Source organism: Benincasa hispida, chromosome 9 (assembly GCF_027475165.1).
Source record: "Benincasa hispida cultivar pf3 chromosome 9, pf3_genome.v1.1, whole genome shotgun sequence".
NCBI lineage: Eukaryota > Viridiplantae > Streptophyta > Magnoliopsida > Cucurbitales > Cucurbitaceae > Benincasa > Benincasa hispida.
In genome coordinates, this window is record NC_143486.1 from 70,198,218 (window position 1) to 70,222,821 (window position 24,604).

A 24,604-nucleotide genomic window follows, 5' to 3' on the forward strand; every position below is an offset into this window, starting at 1 on the left:
ATAGAAGAAGGGGAATGGGATACCCAATTAACAAATTGAACATCTAATCCAAGGAGAGAAAAAAATAGATTGCTTAAAGAACTTGTCAAGACTCATTGACTGATGCCATTTAGAAGCGTCTGATGAAGAAATCAAAAGATGAGTACAAGACTTCTTTTAATGTTACTAATCCGAGCGACGAGTACAAAACTCTTCTAAAGCATTAGAGTCTCTCTCTTCGGAATCAAGTCCACTGGAAATTTCTTTCTTTCGAGAATAATACAAAGAGAACGCTTTCATAAATCTTGGCTTCACCACCCTGCTAGAACTTTGTTAGGCCACTGATAATTCATCAATATAGGAGGGGTAGAAATGTCAATATAGAAGGTTGTGAGGGAATGTTATTGATTGGTCAATGGTGGGAGAGAGAGAGAATGTTGAGGTGTAGGGAAGTGTGGAGGGATAGCCCATTTTCTTTATTTGAGTTTTGGTTGAGTATTCTCACAGTGAGAAAGGAGTCTATATTGCCTTAGGGCAATTTTCCATTCAATAATACTAATCTTGTAACAAATTGGTATAAGAGCATGTCAAATTGGGAAAATTGACTAAGAATTTTGAAGAACCAGTAGATGCCATTGATTGTTAGATTGAAGTGATTAAAGAGGGATTGAAGAAAATGCCTTAGGTTGAAGGAATGCTGGTTAATGAGACCCCTAGGATTGCTATCTGTGGAAGGCACGTTGGAGGGAATTCAAGGCTCATTGAACAATCTTGAAGAAACAGTAGCGAGGCTCGTGAGAAGAATGGATGCAATGGTGGCACCGGCCCAAGTTGAAGAAGAAGTTCCGACATTCGATCAAAATTGGGGAAAGAGAGAGAGGTGCTTTATTTATAGGGACAATGCTTACAAATATTCTGAATAACATCTAACTAACTATTTTTAAATTAACTCTTATTCTTAACCAAGTATTACATCCTTTTCTTAATAAATTCATTTAGTATACTTTGACGATATCTTGATTTATAGCAGGAATTTTGAGGAGCACTTACAGCACCTTCACAAATTGTTTCAAGCATTGGGAGCAGAAAAATTATATATCAATCACAGGAAGTGCCTCTTTCTTGTGAAAGAAATTTCTCTCCTCGGCTTTCTAATAGGCCACGATCAAATCAGAATTGATCCAAAGGAAATTGAAGCTGTCACCCAATGGCCCACCCCTGTTCTGTGAAAGATGTTCAAGCATTCCTTGGCTCGGCCTTATAAAAAATTTCAGCTCTATGACAGCATCCTTGACTGATTGTTTGAAGAAAGAGAGCTTTATTTGGGGCCCAAAACAATAAGACAGCTTTGAAAGCACCAAGGAAAAGCTGAGCAGCAGCCCTGTTTTGAGACTACCAGACTTCTCAACACCTTTCGAAGTAGTAGTGGATGCTTGTACGGCATTAGAGCTATCCTATCTCAACAAGGGCACTCAATTGAGTATTTTAGTGAGAAACTCAGTCTTTCTAAGGCAGAAATGGTGTACATATGAGCAGGAACTATACGCTCTTGTTCGTGCTCTCAAACAATGGGAGCATTATCTTCTATCCAAGGAGCTTCTCACTCAAATACTTACAATCTCAAAAGAATATAAGTCATATGCCTACTCGGTGGATTTCATTCATACTAAGATTTGAATTCATGATCAAGCATCAATCAGACGAGGAGAATAAGGTTGTTGATGCTCTTAGTCGAAAAAGTCTAATTCTAACTACACAAGCTATAGAGATGAAAGGAATTTAAGACAAAAGAGCAAGCTAAATTGGCCGAGTGTCGGAGATGAAAATTCTAAATTTTTCCGTCCTTTCTTGGATGCAAAGAAAAAAAGGAATCTTAATTCACAATTGATAAACGATCAAGGAGTATCAACACACTCCTTTAAGGACATTGAAGACTTAATATTGGGATTCTACTCCTCTTTGTACTCCAAATCTCCAGGTTTTAGAGGTATCCCTCTCAATTTGCAATGGCCTAAGGTTACCCGTAACCAGAATCTCATGCTGTTAGCCAGATTCAATCCCGATGAAATCAGATTTTCTTTGAAGTCGTTGGGAAAAAAAAAAGGCACCCGAACCTAACGGATTTACAGCAGAATTTTGTATTAAATTTTGGGATTATTTCAAAGATAACTTCATGGACTTATTTGAGGAATTTTATAGAAATGGAAAGCTAAACTCTTGTGTAACCAAGAATTTTATCAGCTTGATTCAGGAAAAAAAAAAAAAAAAGGATGTTGCTTTGGCAAGAGATTTTAGACCAATCAGTTTAACTACATTGACATACAAAATTGTAGCAAAAGTATTAGCTGAGCGCTTAAAGAAAGTCATGCCAAGTATAATTGCTACTATGCAAAGCGCTTTCATTGAAGGAAGACAAATTCTAGACCCGGTTCTCATAGCCAATGAAGTGGTAGAAAATTACCGTTCTAAGAAGAAAAAGGAGTGGATTTTAAAACTTGATCTAGAGAAAGCATTTGATCGTGTAGATTAGGCCTTTCTTGAAAAAATTCTTGTTAAAAAGAAGTTTGATTCACAAAATCAATGGGCTTTGTATCTAACCCAAAATATTAAATCTTCATAAATGGAAGGCCAAAGGGAAGAATCAAAGCTTCAAGGGGCATAAGACAAGGTGACCCTCTCTCACCTTTTTCTTTTTCTACTAGTCAGTGAGGTATTAAGCGCATTTTTGGACAGGCTTCATGAAAAGGGAAAATTTGAAGGTTTTATTGTGGGAAAAGATAAAGTTCATGTATCCATCCTTCAATTCGCCGATGATACATTAATCTTTTGCAAAAATGATGATGAGATGTTAGAAAATTTAAGAAAAACAATTGAGTTCTTTAAGTGGTGCTCAAGGAAAAAGGTAAATTGGGAAAAATCTCCCTTATGTGGCATAAATATTGATGATAACAAGCTGTTTTCAGTGGCGTCCAGACTGAGTTACAAGGTCGTTCACCTTCCTTTTATGTACCTTGGTCTACCTTTAGGAGGCTACCCTAAACTGGTTAAATTTTGGCAACCAGTGATTGATAAAATTCAAGGAAAATTGGATAAGTGGAAGAGATACGACATTTCCAGAGGAGGTTGTCCCACTCTTTGTAAGTCAGTCCTATCGCACATCCCTACTTATTATATATCTATCTTCTTGATGCCAGAAAAGGTGATCCTAATTGTAGAAAGACTAATGAGGAATTTCTTTTGGGAAGGACATTGAGGAGGTAAATTGAACCATTTAGTTAAATGGGACATAGCTACCCGAATGCAAGAAAATGGTGGGCTTGGTATTAGAGGTCTGAAAATTAAGAATCTAAGGTGGGGGCCAAACATGAGATGGTATATCATGGGTTGGTATATCATCTCAGTGTTTGGAGGCTCATTATCCTATCTCACCGATTTTAATTGTTTGTGGGCCTATTTTCGGAACGTGTTTCATATCTCACCATCATTTTCCTTCCATGTATCGTACATCATCTCAGTGCTTGAACATACTTGATCATACTCGATCATTCATACTCGAGCATGCTTGATCATACTCGATCATGCTTGATCATGCTCGATCATACTCGATTAAGCTTGAACATACTCGATCATACTCAATCGTTCATACTCGATCATGCTCGATCATACTCGATCATGCTTGAACATGCTCAATCATTCTTGAACATACTCGATCATACTTGATCACGCTTGAACATACTCGATCATACCCGATCGTTCATACTCGATCATCCTTGATCGTTCACACTCGATCATGGTTGATCATACTCGACCGTTCACACTCGATCATGGTTGATCATACTCGACCGTTCATACTCGATCATGCTTGAACATACTCGATCATACCCAATCATACTCGATCATACCCGATCATACTCGATCATACTCGTGTATTTTGCACGTTTTCAATATTATGCATTATTAGTTACCTCATTTATTAAACTGCCCACCAACTTTAGTAATGACTATTCTGATTGTTTGTTGATTTTATTAATGACTGTTCTGATTGTTTGCTGATTTTATTCCACTTGTGTATTTCCACTACCCATTCAACCACTTCATTAATGACTCAACCAATTAATTAATTGGATTTGAGTCCATTCGTGATGTAAACTTAATATTTTGAGGTTGGTCACACTTTTTTTTAATATTTGTTGAGGCTGTTATTAATGTTCAACAACCACCCCTCTCCCTTCACTTTTCCTATATAACAACATTGGTCTTTCTCTATTTGCTGAGAGCCTCCATTGTCCAAGATTTATTTTGTCAATCCTGCACACCTCAAAATATTAAGTTTCAACATAGACATATGAACTCAAACATAACAACTCTGCACATCAAACACAGACATATCAACTCAGACATAACAATTCTGCACACCCAAACACAAACATCAGAACTCTCTAGACATCAGAACTCCCCACATCCTATATCATCTTAGCATCCCGAACAGCCCCTAAGTCTTTTGGCTAAGTGGGGGTGGAAACTTATCAACGAAGAGAATTCTGTTAGGAATCAAGGTAGTATGGGATGCCTTTGTCCCACATTGATTAGAATGGGATGATCAATGTGGTACTTAAGTGGCTTGGCTCTCCCACCCCAATAGCTAGCTTTTGAGATGTGGTTCTCCAAGGTGCTTAAGTACCTAACAATGGTATCAGAGCCAGTTGTCGACGTTCCGGAGTGGAACCGGCGGAGGGTTCTGACCGGGTGTGGCCGAGTGAAGTACCATCGGAGTAGCCGCCAGGACGTCGGCTTTCTGGGGATGGGGTATTGTTAGGAACCAAGGTAGTATGGGATGCCTTTGTCCCACATTGGTTAGAATGAGATGACCAATGTGGTACTTAAGTGGCTTGGCTCTCCTACCCCGATAGCTAGCTTTTGAGATGTGGTTCTCCAAGGTGCTTAAGTACCTAACAAATTCCTTATGGAGCCAAGTTGTTAAAAGTATCCATGGTAGAAAGCTTGTTTGGATGGCATCCCAATGGAAAAGCTAATTGCAGCCTTCGTAGTTCTTGGATTAACATATCAAGAACATGGTTAAAAGTTGAATCATTGGCGGCCTACAAAATTGGCAATGGTAAACGGACTGCTTTCTGGCACGATCCTTGGTTGGATAAAATACCTCTAAAAACTTCCTATCCAAGACTATACAATATTTCTTTAAAACCAAACAGTGCTGTCCATGAATATTGGGATTTTGCACTTGACTCTTGGTCCATTGACTTTCGAAGACTACTCAAGGAAGAAGAAATAGATGATTTTCAACTCCTTACTAATCTGCCATCTACAAAATCACTCACTTCGAATCCAGATAAAAGATTTTGGGAATTAGAAGCAAATGGCACTTTTTCGGTAAAATCCCTTGTCAAACATCTCTCCTTGGCCTCTCCTATAGGAAAACAGTTGGAATTGGCACTGTGGAAAACTAAAAGCCCACGAAGGATAAAGATCACGATTTGGATAATGTTATATGGGCTTCTCAATTGTGCAGCCATATTGCAATTGAAACTCTCCTCTCACAGTTTATCTCCACAAGTTTGTTCTCTTTGCTTGGCAGATTCTGAAGACTTGCCGCACTTGGTCTTCAGCTGGGCGCATGCAGAAAATTGTAGGCTACAATTGTTCGATTGTTTCAATCTTAGTTGGGCTTTCGGTAATGTTTTTAAAGATAATGTTCTCCAACTTCTGACCGGTCCTAAGCTCAAAGTGAAACCGAGATTAATTTGGATTAACGCAGTTAAAGCCTTGTTATCTGAGTTGTGGTTTGAAAGAAACCAAAGAGTCTTTCATCTGAGTTGTGGTTTCATGACAAAGCCTCCCCTTGGTCGTTCATATCTGAGACAACCCGTTTTAATGATTCATCATGGTGTTCTCTTTCCAAAGCTTTTGATGATTTCTCCATACAAGACATCATCCTTAATTGGAATGCCTTTATCTTTCCTTCTTCGTAATATCTAGATGGATGTGGCTAGATTTTCCATTGGTTGTATTTAGACTTTACGTCTTTGTGTAGCTTTCGACTTTCATTGTAATACTTTAGCTCCATTCTGGTCCCAAGTTAATTTTGGGAATTTGTTCTTGGTTTGTTTCTTTTTTTTGGGTGTGATGAGAGTGCTAAGGGAGTGTCAACCTAGTTGAGATGTCCTACTGATTTGCTTTGTCTCTTTGTATATTTCCTTTCGCTTTGTACTGTCTATTCATTATCTTAATGAAGATGCTTGTTTCCTTTAAAAAAAAACTACACTATCTACAGAAGTGACTGCATTTTCTCACCTAACAGAATTGTATGAAGATGATCGAGACTTTGTTGATATTTGGTACAAGTGCACTCACTTTCTGAATGCTAAAGACTTACATATTGTGGACAACTTCTTATTCAAAGGAGAGCAATTGTGTACCCCTTACACATCTCCTTGAGAAGCCCTCCTGAAAGAAGCACATTCCGGAGGCCTAGCATGGCATTTTGGCCAAGACAAAACATTTGAATTAGTATCCAAACGGTTCTATTGGCCACAACTTTGAAAAGATGTCAATGATTTTGTTAGGTGTGCTGTTTGCTAGAAAGCCAAAGGAACTTCTACAAATGTTGGACTATATACTCTATTACCAATCCCTACAACCATTTGGGAAGACCTATATGTTGATTTCATTCTCAGTTTACCTAAAACACAAAGAGGATATGATGCAGTCATGGTGGTAGTGGATCATTTCAGCAAAATGGTCCATTTTCTAGCATGCAAGAAAACGAGTGATGCAGTCTATATTGCTAACATCTTCTTTAGAGAGGTAGTTCGACTCATGAAGTACCTAAATCAATCATCTCAGATAGGGACATAAAATTCCTCAATCATTTTTGGCATATTTTATGGAAGAAGTTTGACACTAGCTTGAAGTTTATCACTTCACATCCGCAAACTGACGACCAAACAGAAGTCACCAATAGAACATTGGGAAATCTTGTACGATGCTTAAGTGGATCAAGACCGAAGCAATAAGATTTGTCCCTTGCTCAGGCAGAGTTTGCCTTTAATAACATGAAAAATAGATCAATGGGAAGATGCCCCTTCGAAGTAGTATACACTCCTCCTAGACTCACAATTGACCTTGCCAACTTACCTTCTTCTGTGCATATTAGTCTTGAAGCTGAAAATATGATTGAAAGAATAGAAAAATTGCATCGAGAAGTACATGACCATTTAGAAAGGACCACAAAGTCTTACAAGGAAACTAAAGACAAATCAAGAAGAGAAGTCAATTTCAAAGAGGGAGACCTTGGAATCATCCACTTGCGCAAGACAAGATTTCCAATTGGACCATACAACAAACTGAAAGACAGACAATTGGGGCTTTTTAAAATCCTACAAAGATGTGGTTCTAATGCTTATCGCATTGAGCTACCAACTGACCTTCACATCAATCAGTTTTCAATGTAGCAGATTTGAAACCTTATTTTGCCCTTGATGAATTCCAGCTAACTTCCTGATAGCCTCAAGGTTGAGTGTGAATTTTAGGGGGGTGGAATATGGTGTATTGAGAAGTATTTGTAAAGAAGTTAGAATAAGAGTTAGTTTAAAAATAATTAGTTATATGTTAGTTGTTATCCAACATATTTGTAAGTATTTTCCCTATAAATAAAGCACCTCTCTCTCTTTTGAGAAGAGACTTGATTTGATTAAAAAAACTAAAGTTTGGTTTACACCATGTTAGCTATGACATCGGTTGAGTTAACAGCTTCTCGGTGAGGAAGCACGACTTTAGGAGAGCACGAAACGACTTCGCCGTTGAAGGCGGAGGAGTCTAGAGAAACAATGCACCGCGCCGATGAAATATTGAAGTTCCCAATTAAGTAACGATTGGAGGAAGGAGCAAAACGACCCGACCAAGTTCAAGAAGGTGGAGATGTCAGTCTTCACAGGTCAGGAACTTGAACCATGACTTTTTTTAGCGGAAAGGTACTTCCAAATCCATAAACTCTCTAAGATTGAAAAATTAAATGTAGCAGTGATTAGTATCGATGGAGCGGCCCTCGATTGGTATCGTTCGAAAGAATGGGGGGAACCTTTTTCCGACTAGAAGGATTTGAAAATGATGCTGCTGGTTCAATTCTGGTCGACTTGAAAGGGGACGTTATGTGGTCAATTCTTGGTGATTAAGTAGGAGAGGATAGTGGAAACTTATTGGAGTTTGTCGACAAAATGGTGGCTCCTTTTAACACAATTTGTCAAACAAACTAGTGGAAGCTTATTTGGAGGAGATGTTCCTAAAAAGGCTTGATCCAGTGGTTAAGGTTAAACAGGATTGTTAGGAACTAGTTGGTTGCCCAGATGATGAGATTGGCCCAAAAAGTAAAAGAACGTAAGATGGTCTGCAAATAGGCAAGGGAGAAAAGCCCAGGCCCAAGGGACCATGCCGAAGTTGAATATACTTAATTCAAGTCGCGAATTGACCAAGTCCCCTGAGGTGTTTTCAATGAGAACTATTACATTGAGAGCAAGTTCAGCTCAGGGAGGGAAACATGTGGTCCAACACAACAATTATAAGACGTGGAATCTCGGGCAATGAAGGAAAAGTTGTTATGCTTTCATTGCGAAGAGAAGTTTACCCTTGGTCATTGCTGCAAGGTGAAGGATACTCGTGAACTCAGGGTCTTTGTGGTACACCCTAACGCTGGGGAGTCTGAGTTGTTTGATGAAATGAACAAAGAAGAGTGCTTGGCAGAGCTACAATCGGTTGAAGTTGAGAATGTGATGGCGACAGGGGCAGTGGTAGAATTATCTTTGAATTCAACTGCAGGCTTATCGACCTAGGCACCATTAAACTGAGGGGAACAATCAAGGGAAGGGAGGAGTAATTTTGATAGATTGTGAAGCCACTCACAATTTTATTGCCCAAAAGATCGTTGATGAGCTATGTTTGTCGTTAACAGAGACAGACAATTATGGCATTATAATGAGAATAGGAAGAGTTGTGAAGGGGAAAAGCGTGTGTAAGGGGCTAGTATTGAAAATAGGGGAACTAACCATCATCGAAAGCTTCCTTCCATTGCAGTTGAAGAGGGGGAGATGGTTCTCGAAATGCAATGGTTGTTCACTCTCGAAATTACAAAGGTTATTGGAAAAGGGTGGCGATGAGAACTAAAATATGGGATACCACATTGACATTAAAAGGGGATCCCAACCTTACAAAAACTCAGGTGACGTTAAAGCGAATGGCCAGATCGTGGGAAAGTGAGGATTAGGGATTTCTAATGGAATGTAAATCCTAAAGGGTGGAAGAACAAGGGGACGAAGAAGTTAATAGATGGAGATGGTGATTCCTCATTAACACGTTGGTTTAGGGAATGAAACTAAGGGGCAAACCCATCGTGAAAGATACAACAGAAACCAAGAGGCGACAAAAGAAGAGAAACAGAAAAGGGGAGTTTTCCCCTGTTAATGTGAGACCTTAAAGGTATGGCCATTCCCAGAAAAAGGAAACTGAAAATATGGTGGATGAGATGTTAATAGTGAAGATCATTCAGCCCAGCACAAGCCCTGTTTTGCTCATTGGGAAGAATGATGGACGGTGGAGATTTTGTGTGCACTACAGAGCCTTAAATAGTAACAATTCCAAATAACTTTCCCATTCCAGTAGTTGAGGAGTTATTTTTGATGAATTATTTGGGGCTCAAGTTTTCTCTAAGGTTGACCTAAAATCAAGATACCACCAAATCAAAGTTCATTCCAAGGATATCAATAAGACAGTTTTCCAGACATATGGCATCATGAGTTCTTAGTTATGTCGTTCAGTTTGACTAATGTCCTAGCCACTTTCCAGTCCTTAATGAATCAAAATTTCCATCCTTATTTGAGGAAGTTTGTGCTGGTTTTTTTTTTTATGACATTCCCATCTATAGTGAGAGTATGGAAGAGCATTTGCATCACTTGATAATCGTGTTCAATGTGCTGAGGAAGAGTGAGCTTTATGCAAACAAGAATAAGTGTCAATTCTCTAGTAACAAGGTTGAGTACCTTGGGCATTTGGTTTCAGGAATTGAGTGGAGGCTGATTTGAAAAGCTGAAGGCAATGCTTGGTCATGTTAAGGACGTGAGAGCATTCTTAGGCCTCACAGGTTACTACCGAAAGTTCATTGAATGATATGGAAGTTTAGCAACACCATTGAGAAGTTAAAAATCGTGTTAGCCTTATCCGACTTCGATTGACCATTTGTGATAGAGACAAATGCATCAGGCACGGGGCTAAGAGTAGTCTTATCCTGAAAGCAACATCCCATCGCTTTCTTCAGTCATAGTCCCTCAAAGAAGGCTCGAGCCAAGCCTATTTTTGAAAGAAAGTTAATGGCAATGGTTATGGCAATTCAAAATACTTGTGTTGTGGATCAACTCAGTATTTATGACCCAAAAAAAAACATCCATTCACGGCCAGAGATGTAGCTGAGGTCTTCATCCAAGAGGTAGTCCGATTACATGGCTTCCCAAACTCCATAGTCTCTCTAATAGAAATAAGATATTCTTGAGTCACTTTTGGAAGGAATTATTCTTGTTTGTATGGTTCATTTGGACCATGATTGAGGTCAGTATACCATCCACAGATAGATGGACAAACCGAAGTTGTGATAAGAATGCTAAGACATATCTAAGATGCTTTCATGGGAAAAAGCAAAAGCAGTGGATTAAGTGGTTATCATGGGATGGTATTGGTATGATACAACGTACCACATCTCCATAGGGGTTAATGCTTCGAGGCCGTGTATGGACAAGCTCCACCATCCCTATCTTTCTATGGAGACAACAAGACAACCAATGCGACTTTGGACCAATAGCTACGTGATAGAGATGTGGCATTGATAGCTTTGAAAGAGCATTTGCAAATTGTGAAAGAAAGGATGAAATAAATGGTTGATAAGAAACGATGGGAGCTCGAATTTGTTAAGGGTGATTGAGTGTTTCTTAAAGCTCAAACAATATCACCAAGTATCTTTAGCAAAACATCAGAATGAGAAGCTTTCTCCAAAGTACTTTGGACCTTATCAGGTAGAGGCATGCATCGGGTTGGTGGCTTATAAACTTAAGTTACCCGAGTCTGCATCCATTCACCCCATATTCCATGTATCCCAGTTGAAGAGCATTAGGACAGCACCACAAGCTCCAAACAAAACCCCCCTATGTTCTTTTTTTTTTTTTAGAAATAACTACTTCATTGGGAAAAAAATGAAACAATACAAGCATGGGCATAAAAATTAAAAAAAAAAAAACACCAAGCCCACAAAAAGAGGCCCAGCTACAAGAAGGGACTCCAGCTATGCAAAAGAATGCCTATGGAGTAGTTACAAAAGGTCTTCGAAATCAAAGCCCACAAATAAACATGATAGCAAACTAGAACCAAATCTCACTAAGGTCCCTTCCTTCCTTCCCTCTAAAGATCTAACTATCCCCACAAGGTCCATAACATCGCACCCACTCCAACGGCCAAAAAAAGCAACCCTTCTCCTCCTGCAGTAGATTGAGGAGGAACTCCTCGATCATACTCCAAGTAGTTCTATGTCATGCCAACGAAAAACCAAATGTCTGGAAAAACAACTCCCAAACAGAATAAGCACACTCACACTGTCAAAGGAGATGATCCAAGTCTTCCTCCGCCTTCTAACAAAGAGAAACCCCCTATGTTGACAGATGATTTTGGATGGGTGGCTCAACGTAAAGAGATTTTTACTTATCAAAAGAACTCTGATATAGGGAAAGAAAGAAGGAAGGACTTCATGAACATGAAGAAATATAGGAAGAAGTCCAAGATTTCAAGAACCAATTTCACATTGCAACCTTGAGAACAAGGTTGATTTTCAGGCTGCAAGTAATGTTAGGCCACCAAAATTCATCAATATAGGAGGAGTAGAAATGTTATTATAGAAGGTTGTTTGAGCATAGGAGTGAAGGATGTGAGGAAATGTTACTGATTGGTCGGTGGGGACCATTGGGAGGGTGAGAATGTTGAGGTGTAGGGGAGCGTAGAGAGTATATCAGTTTATGGGGATAGTTTGTTTTCTTCATCTGAATTCTTTTTTCTGAGTTTTGGGATATATATTTTCTTAGCTTGTTTTCTTCATCTGATTTATTTTTTCTGAGTTTTGGGATATATATTTTCTTAGCTTGTTTTCTGAGTCTTGGGATATATATTTTCTTTATCCAAGTTTTGTCTTATAATATTCAAGAGGATGTGAATATGCTTCTTATTGGCATCTTTTTAAGAAGGAGAAAGTGATTATGTGGACTTCAATCATCAAATCTTACTTTTGGCTCATATGGATCAAACGGAATCATTGTATCTTTCACAATAGAGAAACGAAGTTCACAAACTTTTTTATCACCTTTTGTATACATCCCTTTCTTGGTATAAATTCACTTCCTTTTTCTGTGATCACAAGCTAACATCTCTTATATCCTGATGGTTTGATGGAATAGCATTATGTAATCTCTAAAGGCACTTGATGCCCTTTTGTAATTTCATACTATCACAATCTCTCTAGCTTTACCATAATTCCTTTCCTTTCCTTACAGTCCCATTTCTCAATGAGTTCATTAGCCACAAGTAGCATGTCAATGATCTATCTCTTCTTGACAAAAGTCAATTGATTTTCTGTAATAGTTTGTGGTAGCACCCTTTTCAACCTCTCTATAAAAACCTAGCAACTATTTTGTACAGCTCAGTCAATAATCTCTCACACTCTTGGCATCAACTCTCTTAAGAATTAAGCAAATGTATGTCACAAACATGCTTGCGTTAATGGTCGGATTGTAGAATATGAATGTGTGCATTAATGGTCGGATTTTGGAATGTATGTATGTGTATGTATATATATATATATATATATATATATATATATAGCGGGCTCTTAGAGTATATCCAAGGTTTTCTGAACAACCATTTTGTAACTTCTTCTGCCACAGAGATTTGTTGGTGCCAAGCTCACTTATAGCTCAAGAAGTGTAAGACACTTAGTTTGACTGGCGTGTTGGACACTTTGGAAACTCCGTCATTTGTTAAACATATATCAGATACTTGTTAGTTCAATCAGATGTATTAGACACTGATTGTACAAAGTCAAAGCAGATAAAATATTTGTTATAATGCATCGAACAGCCAAACACAAAATAATACAGACATCAATCTACTAACATGTTGAACACATAAATTGCCAACAAAAGGAAATTCAAGATTACTAACAAAGAAGGAGAATGATTTACAATACCGCTCAACAGCTTTCTGATAGGGTTCTTCATTTTCCCAATCGAACGAAAGGAAAGTTGTTGTATCAAGTTCATGAATATCGGATTTTGAGGAATGGCACCAACCATCTTGAAATGTACCATCCTGCACATTTACACCTGGTAAAGGCACTGAAGGTTTACTGCTACTAACGATTTCATCAAACTCAGACTCAGTATCACTGTCATGCTCAAGAAGTCTCTTCATGGAAGCCCTCGTGTCAGGCTTAAAACCAGCATCATCAACATCCTGTTTTGCTGTTATAGCAAACTCTGAAACTCGTTGAAGATTGGTTTGCAATTGTATCCACCGGTTTAAAGTTGGAAACCTACTTTAAAGTTAAACAAATAATAAACACAAATGGGGAAAAGTGAGAGTAAAATTGTAAAATAAATGATATAAGAAATAATAACCTCTCAGATTGATCAAGAGCAAACTCAAAAAAGAGCCTGTCAGCATCAGGCACCTGCTGTAAGCCATCATTTGAGGAGCTTGAAATAGGGTTGCTACCACTGTATAATATACTACTCCCAAAAACGCATGCCAAGATAGCCCTTACTGGAGATATTTTAACCAAATGTTTTACAATATCCAACTGTAAAGGATAAAGAGGAACTCCAGTCATTGCCAATGAACTTCTAGCACATCTTAATTTTGCCTCCTTTGTTGAAGGTGAGAGCAGTCTATTCCCAGAACTACCTTTTTCACAAGATGGAACAACTGGAATGCATGCCCATCCACAACCAGATCGTGGGGGATAAACAGGTGGCACACATGCTGAAATCACTTCATGAACAAAATCTGCATTCATTATTTCAGCAACTTTACCAGCTGCATCAGTGCTTCCTCGATCAAAAACAAGTCGAGTTATAAGCTGCATTGTACAAAGCGAGAATAAGAAAACAATTTTCATCCAAGATCATTCATCTGTGCAAAAATTCTGGATCATTAAGCACATAACATGCCTTTTCTAAGCCTCCTTCAGACTACAATGTATGTTTTCCTCGATGCCATAGCTTTAGTCCTAGTAAAATTGACAATTAAGAAGACTGATGACCTTTAGGATCCTATGCAACTTTCAGCAATTTTGCTCCAAGGTTTCTAATAGAAAAGGACCTCTACTTCATAATAAAGAAAATAATGCAATGTCTGATCCACTAAATTTTGCTATATCTAGTCTTGAACAAAAAACTAGACAATTATGTCTCCTAAGTGATTCTACAATCATTCTGAGAACCATGTCATTCAGTAGCTAACAACTATAATAATGAAAAGATTGTGCCAAATAAGCATGCAAGAGGAAAGAAGAAAAAGGAAACTTACATCTTTAGGCCACTCATACACAAGTGAGAAATAGTTGAAATCGTGAGTTGTATCGGTTCCATCCACAATGTCACCTACTGCAGCAATATGGAGTATGAATTGGGATAGATATGTTGAGGGTTTGGTACTTAACGGACCAAATAGCATCTTCCCAGCTTCTTTCACATCATAACCAACTGCTTGCATGCTGCTATCTCCAGCTATAGAACTCAAATGTGTCTGATTTACAGCTCTAAGCCCAAGACCAAAAACCCCATCCTTGTTCAAATTAGAAAGAACCTTCCGGTTTGCAGACTGGTTTTCCCCACTTTTGAGAAAATGGTGTTCCAGTTCATCAGTGACAGCTCTTGCCAAGTTATGAAGCTTACCTTAGGTTTCATAAGACAGGAATGGACAATGAAATCACGGGTACAGGTAAGGAAAAAACAAGAACACTAACAAATTAATCGATGAAGAAATACATACCACTCAGAAATTGTCGCTTTCCTTGGTGGGCATCTTCAATCATTTGATGTAGCATACCAAGAGCACGTTCCCTTTGCCCTTGGCGTTGTGAGTCCTCTGCTGAAGAAATAATAATCTCACCGGACATAATAGACTGAAGGCATGGAGAATTTTCCTAGAAGATATCACGGAGGAGAGTGTACTTAAGTCTACTGTAGTAAAATTGCAATGGGTAGCAAAAAACATGTGGGTGTTTGTAAATCTAGCAATGGTTATTCTAAATTTGCAAATATAGCAAAAATAATTAATTTGATTTCTGTATTTTTTTTTTATTATTCCAATTTCACCCTCCTTTATTATCATTAGCATGCATATCTGATATACTCTACATTTGGCATATCGGTCAAATAATATACTTTATATTTGGCATTTATACAACTGATGAACCATGATTTTAATTGTGTTACAGTGGATGTTATTTGTTTGATTATGGTGAATATTATATCTTTTTTTTTTATACAAAAAAAAAATCTTTTCATTGATAAAATGGAAAGAGACTAATGCCTAAAGGATACAAACTCCACAAGGGATTGAATGAAAACAGTAAAAGTAATAAGTGAAAAATTACAAATGAAAGATAAATACATTTCGGTTTAGACATAAATCTTGTTCCCTGATTTCATTTTATCAAATAAAAGTCTCTCTTTAAAAAAGTGCATAAATCTTGAATAGAATAAATAGTAAAATGTTTAGAAAGAGATCAAGTAGAAGTCTTAAGACGACGAGCTAAAAGGATCTAACCAAGTCAAAAGTTTTGTCTCTTTCGCATCATTCCAGTTATTTCACTTCAATTGGAGTTTTTATTTTGAGCATTAGTTTCTTTCATATCTTAAAAAGTTTTGAGTCTTGTTTAACAAAAAAACACCTTGCCAAGTCAAGTTCATGGAACAGAAAATAATAAACTCGACAAATAAAATATAAATAAATAATCACCTGTTCCAAAAATTCATGTAAACGCTTAAGAATGCGCCTTGAAACCGAGATGATTCCCACTTCAAGGACCTGATCCCAATAATTGGACCCAGACTTCGGAGGCGCACCTGGATATATCTCAGATAGCATAGTTTGAGCCTACAAAAGATGCAAAACAAAAGTAAATCATTTAACTGGTAGGGAGAAAATATTTACAACTTCAAGAGAATCTGAAGAGGGAAATGAACAAAGAAAGAAAATCTCTTGGTACATATTCTTTTTTGTTCAAGAGCTTAGATATTGAAGAAAACCCTCTCAGACATTTGTTTCTTATAAAAAGAAAGGGAGAGAGGATTTACACCGGCAGCTTTTTAACCAAACTCTCTGTACTCTGCAGTAGTTGGCAGAATCTATTGGAAGTGCCTTTGGCTGTAAATATCCTTTCCTCCCCATCCTTTGTAATTGTTTCTTCTTTTTTTTCAAATAGCAGATAGGCTTAAATGTATTAGGTAGGATGCCGGGGAAAAAAAAAAAAAAAAAAAAAAAAGGAGGAGAGAGAGAGAGACAACAACCTAAAGGCAGGCTGTAAGGATGAGGGATCCCTAAGAAAAAGAGGAGGAATCAAATAGAAGGCCTCCAATCTAAAGAGAGAAGATGAATTCACCTAGAAGGACAAGTATGACATAAGATGAAAACCAAATATTATTTTGTGGAAGCATTTTCTCAGTAGGAATCAGAAGGATTATCCATGGTTTATTTATAGAGTAGAAAGAGGTTTTGAAGGCTGTGAACTTATCCACCTTACAGCTCCCTTCCGCAGTTTCTTCTTCCTCTTTTCTTCTGAGATATTCCTGTGCTTGCTGATAATTGATCTCTATCTCCATAAACGGGGTTGAGATTTTAATTGGCACTTTAGCTCGTTTCTGTCAGCTACCTTCTTTGTCTTCTTCTATTGTTCTTAGTTAATAAAAGTTCTGTTTTTCCTCTAGGTAAGAAGTGTAAATGTTTTGTGCACTAAAAAAAAGAAAAAACACCTTTCCGCAAATCAATCTTCCAGATCCCTTGTAATGACCCCCACCTGAAGTGGACTTCCATATTGCACTATCTACATATCAAACTCAAAATATAAAAGCATCTTTTCATTAATGTGATTGCTCATTAATGAAAAGCATCTTTGTTAGAAGACAGTTGTGGCCGAGCTCAAGCCCCTGCTCTTTCCAAGAGAGGTACACCATACCTTCCTTCAGATTCTTCTCAGAAAAGGAAGTCTGAATTAGGTCTCCTAGCTAGTCTTCCAAGTAATACTCGTCACAAAAAGTAAGATTAAGATTCAGACTCAGATGAAGAATCAATAGTAAGTGCTAGTAGTGAAGAGCTTGAAAATTCTAAAATAGAGGAATTACGAGATGAGGAAGAGACAGTTGATGGGTTTGATATTGATATTTGTCAACTATTTCAACCAGAGGAAGCTCAGCAAGACTGATGTTTCTTTATTTACTCCTCTCAATAAGGAAGATATTCCCAAGCATCTGCATTCAATAATCGATGCTTGTGGTATCGTTCTTGGTTGAGTTTTGGTTATAGTTGTTTGTGAGATTTTGTGGTCTGTATCTTGCTTTATCTTCTTCTTTAAAGTCCTGTCATGGAACTCAAGAGATCTTGGAGGTCTTTCTAGTTGGAAGGTGTTTTTATGTTGCTTGATAATTTATTCTGGTCTTGGAAGTGACTTCAAATTTTATTCTCTGTAAGATGGCTAGTTCGAGAGGATTTATCTTGTTTTTCTGGAAGCTTCAAATGGGAGGGTCTGGTCTGTTGTTGATTGTCTGATTGTTTTAGCCTTGGGTTGTCTGTCAAAGTCCTTGGATGCTCCTTTTCAAGACTTCTTGTTCTTTTGTACATGGTTGCCCAGAAAGATTGGTTGGCTCTGTTTATGGGGAGGCATCTTCAATGGCAGATTTCTAGTCAATCTGGTTTAGAGTTCAGCTTCACGCTTCATCGGCTTTCATCTGCTTTCAAAGTTCTTTGGCACTGCAGTTTTCAAGCTTGTTGTTTGGAAAAGTTTGTCCCCTGGTTGTCTGTTTTTAGTTTAGTCTCATTTGTTTCTAAGGATTTGTCCTTTGTCTTTGTATTTGTATTTTGTTTCTCTCTATGTATTCTTTCTTTTAATGTTTCAATGTACTCTGAGCTTTTGACTCATTTCATGAAAAAGTCTTGTTTCCGTTTCAAAAAAAATTAATGTGATTGCTCATATCAAATTGATACTTCCAACTCAAGTTGAACTATTGACTAAAAGAAATAAATGACAAATTCTAGCCAGACAAAGTTTAACGAGCATACTAGCAACATATTGCAATTCCTTTTCCATTTTTCAAGCTATTTCATTCAAACTTGCAAAATTCACAGATTTATGGTAACATTTAAAAACTTTCTTTAATCGAATCAAAACGACGAAGGGTTGAATCTCAGTGGATTGTGGCGACAAGGCCACTCCACCACTTATTATACCTTGTCGCATATTTAGGTCATCAGCACATTCAAACTTGTAAGACCAGAAAAATAAGAAATAATGTGTGTTTAAAACAAGTAAGAGCAATGCCTGATCAAGAAGCTGCAAGGATATCCTCTTACTTCGTACAGAAGTTGTTGCAATGTCGATACATAGAAGAATCTGGCAAGGAAATCAAATATCAATAAGCTTATCATTACAATGGGATGATATTGATAATAACTTTGAACCTCATATCTTTTTCTTCTCAATTAAACCACAAGCCTTGGTGTGAAAAGGGAGAGGGTTAAAGAAGCACGTACTACAGGCAAGGGACCTAATTGGGAACATAATGAGGAAAAATCAATCTCTTGTACTGCAGAAATCCCATCAGCAGCACGGGACATGACATCTTCCACCTGGGGAAAAAATGTAGAATATTTTGAGACAGCACTATCAAAACAAGGATAGTACCAAATTAAGTCACATAAATGTCAATACAATAAATGAAGGAATGTTTGTTGCTGCTTTTCGACCTCTCCAGAAAATGGTTCAATAATCTCTATTCAGGTGCGTGTTAAGTTTTTTTGTGGCCAGTTTTAAATTATTTAAAAGCAGCTAAAGGATTACTTCTTCTTCTTCTTTTTTTTTTTTTTTTTTTATAGGAAACGAACGTGTATATTTCCAATAAAAGAGAACAACCTAAGTGCATCTCTTAGATGATAAGGACCACTCGATTAAAAAAATAGAAATACTGCAAACATTAAGCATGAAACAAGGTAGCATCAAATATTTAGATTCACCATCAAAATATATTTGATGAAAAGTATAACATAAGCAACAGAAAATAAACACCACACTCCTGCACTATGAATAGCACTGGCCTAATAAAAGCAAAATACATGAAAGCATGCAGAACATATAATGAACAAACAAGATATAGTTACATTTGCAGATTGCGGCATAGACTTGGTTAGTTCTTTTCTAGCTAAAGCACATGCCACAGTTCAAAATGTAAAACCAGTAAAACCAGACATTATGCATTGACTAGGTGGTTCATACAGATACTCTTCTGATGGCATTATCAACCCACTCAGCTAGTTCAAGCGTGGCTTTATCTTCTGCCGATAATGAAAATCTATGAACTGCCTCCTCTCCTAAGTCATATTTTGCTTTCTGCATACATCTGTAAATACAAGGAGTCCACGTCAGTCAGAGATGCTTAATTACTAGACACCCCAATTGTGGGTGAGCAAGAAAAATTGAATATCCTCAAATAACTAGAAACATTAAGTGCGTAACATTATAAATCTCCTACCACTAACCACATCTAACTTCGAAACTTTTCTTGTTTCTCTCATGGCAAAATACGTCAAAATGATGAATTGATTTAGAAGCCTTTCTTTTAAAAAAAAATGGAAACGAGCCTCTTCATTAATAAAATGAAATGAGACTAATGCTCAAAGTACAAGAGAATTATACAAAGGGCAAGAGATCCTAAGGATTAGGAGGCGCACCTAGGCATCTCAATTAGGTTGACACCCCCTTAGCGCCCTCGTCATATCCATACAAAACCAACATAACATAGTGATAAAACAAAGAACAACAAGGTCCCAAAACAAATCACTAACCGATACACAATAATACAAAAGAAGAAGAAGAAGGTTATGCCAAATAATACAAGATTGAGACAAAAACTACTAAAAATCTAGGAAGATGAAGGCTTGCCAATGTAAACATAAATCCTGTAAGGAGAAATCTTCGAAAGTCTTGCATAAGGTGCACCAGGATGAAGCATTTCTTCGCGCTAAATCATACTACCGATCCATCCAACCTGCTTCTTTATCATGGAATACTCTTTGGTTTCTTTCAAACCGCATCTCAGCAAGTAAAGCCTTAACCATATTACCCCAAGTTAACCTCAGGCGCTTCTTAAGTGAAGGGCCCATTAAAATTTGCTGAACGTTACTTTTGAAAATATCTCCAAACACCCAAGCAATATTAAAAATGGAGAAAAATTTCCACCAACATCTTGCTGAATATGAGCAATTGAAAAATAGGTGCTGCAAATCTTCACCATCCTTGTTACACAAAGGGCAAATAGAAGGCAACAAACAGAACAAGGGGAACTTTCTTTGCATGACTGAGGAACAATTTAGAAGGCCAAACATCATTATCCAGATTTGAATATTAACTCTCCTCGGACTTTTAGTCCTCCACAAAGCCTTGTATAGGCGTTTATCCAAAGGGGATGAAGGGGAGAGATGAGTAGTGAGAGATTTAACTGAGAAAATACCTGAAGCTTCTAGGGACCATGTTCTTGTATCAGAGTTTTCCAAAATTCTCTTACCTGAAATTAGAGTTAACAAATCCTAGAACTCTATTATCTCATCATCTTTAAGCAACCGACGAAAAACAATAGACGAAGAAGCCAGCATATGATCCCAATGAGACACTATAGATCCCTTCGATAACAAATCAATCCTAGAAAGTCTCGGATACCGAATATTTAGAGGGAGTGTATCTACCCATAGGTCGGTCCAAAAAGCAATTCTAGCACCAAGGCCAAGTTTGAAAGGAGCCAAAGCTTTCATTTTGAACCAAAATCTCGAAATGCTAATCCAAGGGCTTCTCAAGCTATTCCCAACCTTCCCAACCGTGTGCCAATTAAAGAGGCCTTTTCCATGAATGCTTCTGACCACCTGCCTTCACTGACAGAAAATAAAGGTTCAAGTCACTATGGCATTTGACCCAATCTTTAGAGGTTTTATTTTTCTAAAAAGGGATGCCAACATGAGCATAACTTAGCAATTAAGAAATCTATTCCTTCCAAGGTCGAAGATACAAATCCTCACCCCCACATTTATATACCAAAAAGAGATAGACGAGGAAATGTATTTAAAAAGGAGCTACAAACCATCTTAGGTTGGCCTAGTGCTCAATAAGCCCATGAGCATAAAGGACTTAGAGGGAATGGATCCGATCATGTTGGGCACCTACGTAGGATTCAATATATAATGTGTTTTTTGGGCAACCAAATATTGCAGGTTTAGATTGATTGTCCTATGAGATCAATCAAGGTGCATGGTGCATGCAAGTCGGCCCGAACACTCACAGATATAAGAAATTTAAAAAGAGAGAGAGAGAAATAGCTACAAAAGAATAGGTTGGGATAGAATCAACCCCTACCCAAAGGAACTATGAGTTTTCTCATTGTTAATATTCCTATAGTCACGTGTATACTTTCATTTTTTTTTTTTATCAATGAAAGTTGTGGTTTTCATTGGTAAAATAAAAATAAAAATAATTATAATAATAATAATAATAACAATCCTATAGTCAAACAAGAATTTTTATGGCTTGAACACCACCAATGTATGCTGCAACTATTACAAAAAGAAAAAAAAAATCTGTTCTTTGATAATAAACATTCCATTCAACATATAAAGTTAGAGAAAAATTAAACGACTTCCCGGACCCAAGATTACAAAAAAGTTCTCCAATAAATAAAAGAGAAGTAATGCTATAATTACAAAAGACTGGTGCTAATTTACACCATTTCAGAGCCAAAAAAGAGATTTAAAAATTATTATTATTATTATCAATCAAACATACATTACATACATATATATGTGTTTATGTATGCATGTGTGTATATATATATGTATGTGTGTGTATAAATATCAAAGCCTCGTTCTTTGTCCTTTAGGGTGCGATAATTCTGTTCATCCATATAGACTACGGAAGAGCTCAAGAAAACTACAACCACAAAGTCCTATTTTCCTCCTAATACAAATGTCCAATGCCCATCAAGAATGAGAGCAACTAACTGTTGAGGATCGCCTGGAAGGACAATATGCCAACCAAACGAGAAGCTAATCATGTTCCAATAAGACATGAAACATGGTTTCCCTCCTTCCAAAGATGTCAAAGGAGGCCACCGCATATTTCCTCAACGTCTTAGCCTTGCCTTCACAATGCCAACCGCTTAAGACTTCCACAAGCCAATCACCCACATGTCTAGGGAGGCATAAAGACAAACCAAACTCATTTAAGATTCAAAAGAAAACGAAAAAAACATCCACCGAAACCAAAAGAGCAATGAAAGAATAGGTGATCTAAGCATTCATTCATCAGTGACAAAAATTCATATCGAGGGGGACAAAGCCCAATTTGAGAACTCCTTTTGGATGTTCTCCTGCATGTTGAGGCTTCCATAAGGCAAAAACCACAAAAGCATTTTCACTCCTTCAAAAATTTTGGATTTCCAATCAACTTGAGGGGAGTTCAACTTCATTGGCGAATAATTAACCCGGCGGAAAGGTTGACTTTGAGATTTTTTTTTTTTTTTATTGGATAACATTTTCTTGAGGCAATACCAATGTACACGGACGTGCAACCTTCAGTACTAACAACTCTGCCTTGACACCAGCTTCAGTGCACACTTCACATGAAGGGACATCATTACTTCAAGAAACGATCTTACACCCAAATTTACAAAACCATCAGGGGTGCAATTAAGCCACTTGTCCTGAGCAAGCTCGCAATTGTTTTTTCGTTGAGAGATATTGAGAAATTCTTGAAAGCAGCTGGTATGACTTGGTACTGGGACCCTGTATCCCCCATCTGATTTTCCAACTGCAGAATAAGAGCAGAAATGTTGGATATTCCATCTTGAGCAGATGGATCTTGTGCAATTGCTTCAACAATGGCTTTAATAAAAGGCAATCTGTGGAACTGAATACTTTGTTCCCAGTTTGGATTGCTCGTCAGAAACATTATTGACCAAGCCATAGTAAACGTGACCATCATATTGGTTTCTGCAGCCTCTCAACTCAAACCGAGCAAAAGAAAGTGCTTTATTTATTGTCAGGAGGTAACTATTAAAAAGCTGCTGGTCATTATCTGGAGTCTTTCCAGTGATCCGCATAAACAGCAAATGAAAAGTACAAAAGGGTCAAGGATCTGAAAGAACTCTGCCATGGTTGGTAACTTGGCACCTAGATGAACCGAATTGAGTTTCTCTAAAAGAGCCTACTAGCTTCCCGATTCTCGGTCAAACATACCTCTCCACACCCCAAATCCCAAACTTCTTGGTCTAGATTCCAACAATCTCAAACGGTGCCTCTTTTTTAAGACAATTGAATGAGGAGGAGGAGGAGAAGAAGAAGAAGAAGATTCTTTTGCCATTATTGACTTTGAGTCTTAAGAATTGAATAAACAAATCCCTACCTTCAATAATAACTAACCACAGCTTACACCCTTTTTCTTTTAGATGATTTTGGTAGTCCCGGTAAGAACCCAATCCACTGCGTCTAGCAATAACTCTCATCCACAAGGTTTCCTTATACATGAACTGCATCAGTTCAGGAGAAGGGCATTGTTCTTTTGTTTGAGAGAACCCACCCCAAGGCCACCACACATGATGGGGGAGAGAAGACCAACACCATTCAACTAAATGCATACGGGGCGTAGCCCTCATTCTAGATGAAATCTCTCATATAAATTTCTTCGTACCCTTTATAGCTTTCATGGGAGGTCTAAGAAGGATGAAATAAAAGATTAGAAGACTATTCCAAACCAAATATGCAAAGGGCTAATCTATGACTTTTAGAAGGAGGAGGTCTCTCCAATCCGTTCATCGCTTTAAATTTACCCACCAAAGGCTCCCAAAATACGATAGCTTGGTAGTTCCCGCATCGGGGGAAGGCGAGATGGGAAAAATTAAACCTTTCCATTTTGTAGAATATCCGGACAACGTTACTTTCTTACTCAAATATCAATCCTGCTAATCAGACAGTGGTCAACAGAACTGAAATACCAATAATTCAAACGAATGACTGTTGTAAAGCTCACAGGATCCCAAACTAGTAAACGTGGATTTTATTAACAATAGAGACCATTCCAGTGTTACTGAAAGAATATAGCAGACAAACTAGGAAATGTGGGATCATTGGTCAAGCAACTTTTCGGTTTTCTCCTCAAGAATTAAATGAGGGTCAAGCAATTTTTCGGTTTTCCCCTCAAAGAATTAAATGAATAGAAAAGAAGACAACACGATAATTGCAAAACGAAGAAAGATACAAGCAAGCAAGTGCA

General features: G+C 37.6%; 1 protein-coding gene, 1 long non-coding RNA gene and 1 pseudogene across 2 annotated transcripts in view; all 3 read right to left on the reverse strand.

The window, feature by feature from the left end:
* The window catches only part of LOC120085832 (uncharacterized), a 43,493-nt gene that overhangs the window by 14,531 nt on the left and 4,358 nt on the right, over positions 1-24,604 (reverse strand). The window contains exons 9-16 of the mRNA XM_039042042.2: positions 19,568-19,691; positions 18,829-18,924; positions 18,617-18,688; positions 16,042-16,179; positions 15,070-15,223; positions 14,605-14,972; positions 13,695-14,155; positions 13,265-13,609 (exon numbers count right to left, since the gene is read on the reverse strand). Of these exons, the coding sequence (XP_038897970.1) occupies positions 13,265-13,609; positions 13,695-14,155; positions 14,605-14,972; positions 15,070-15,223; positions 16,042-16,179; positions 18,617-18,688; positions 18,829-18,924; positions 19,568-19,691 (1,758 nt within the window). The remainder of the gene's footprint in view (positions 1-13,264; positions 13,610-13,694; positions 14,156-14,604; positions 14,973-15,069; positions 15,224-16,041; positions 16,180-18,616; positions 18,689-18,828; positions 18,925-19,567; positions 19,692-24,604) is intronic.
* On the reverse strand, positions 16,383-16,955 carry LOC150034048 (uncharacterized). The gene is made up of 3 exons (XR_016531804.1): positions 16,821-16,955; positions 16,593-16,684; positions 16,383-16,491 (listed from the first exon to the last, which is right to left on the reverse strand). It is a non-coding gene; the product is annotated as an uncharacterized LOC150034048 (long non-coding RNA).
* LOC150034049 (uncharacterized) lies at positions 22,572-23,573 on the reverse strand (annotated as a pseudogene).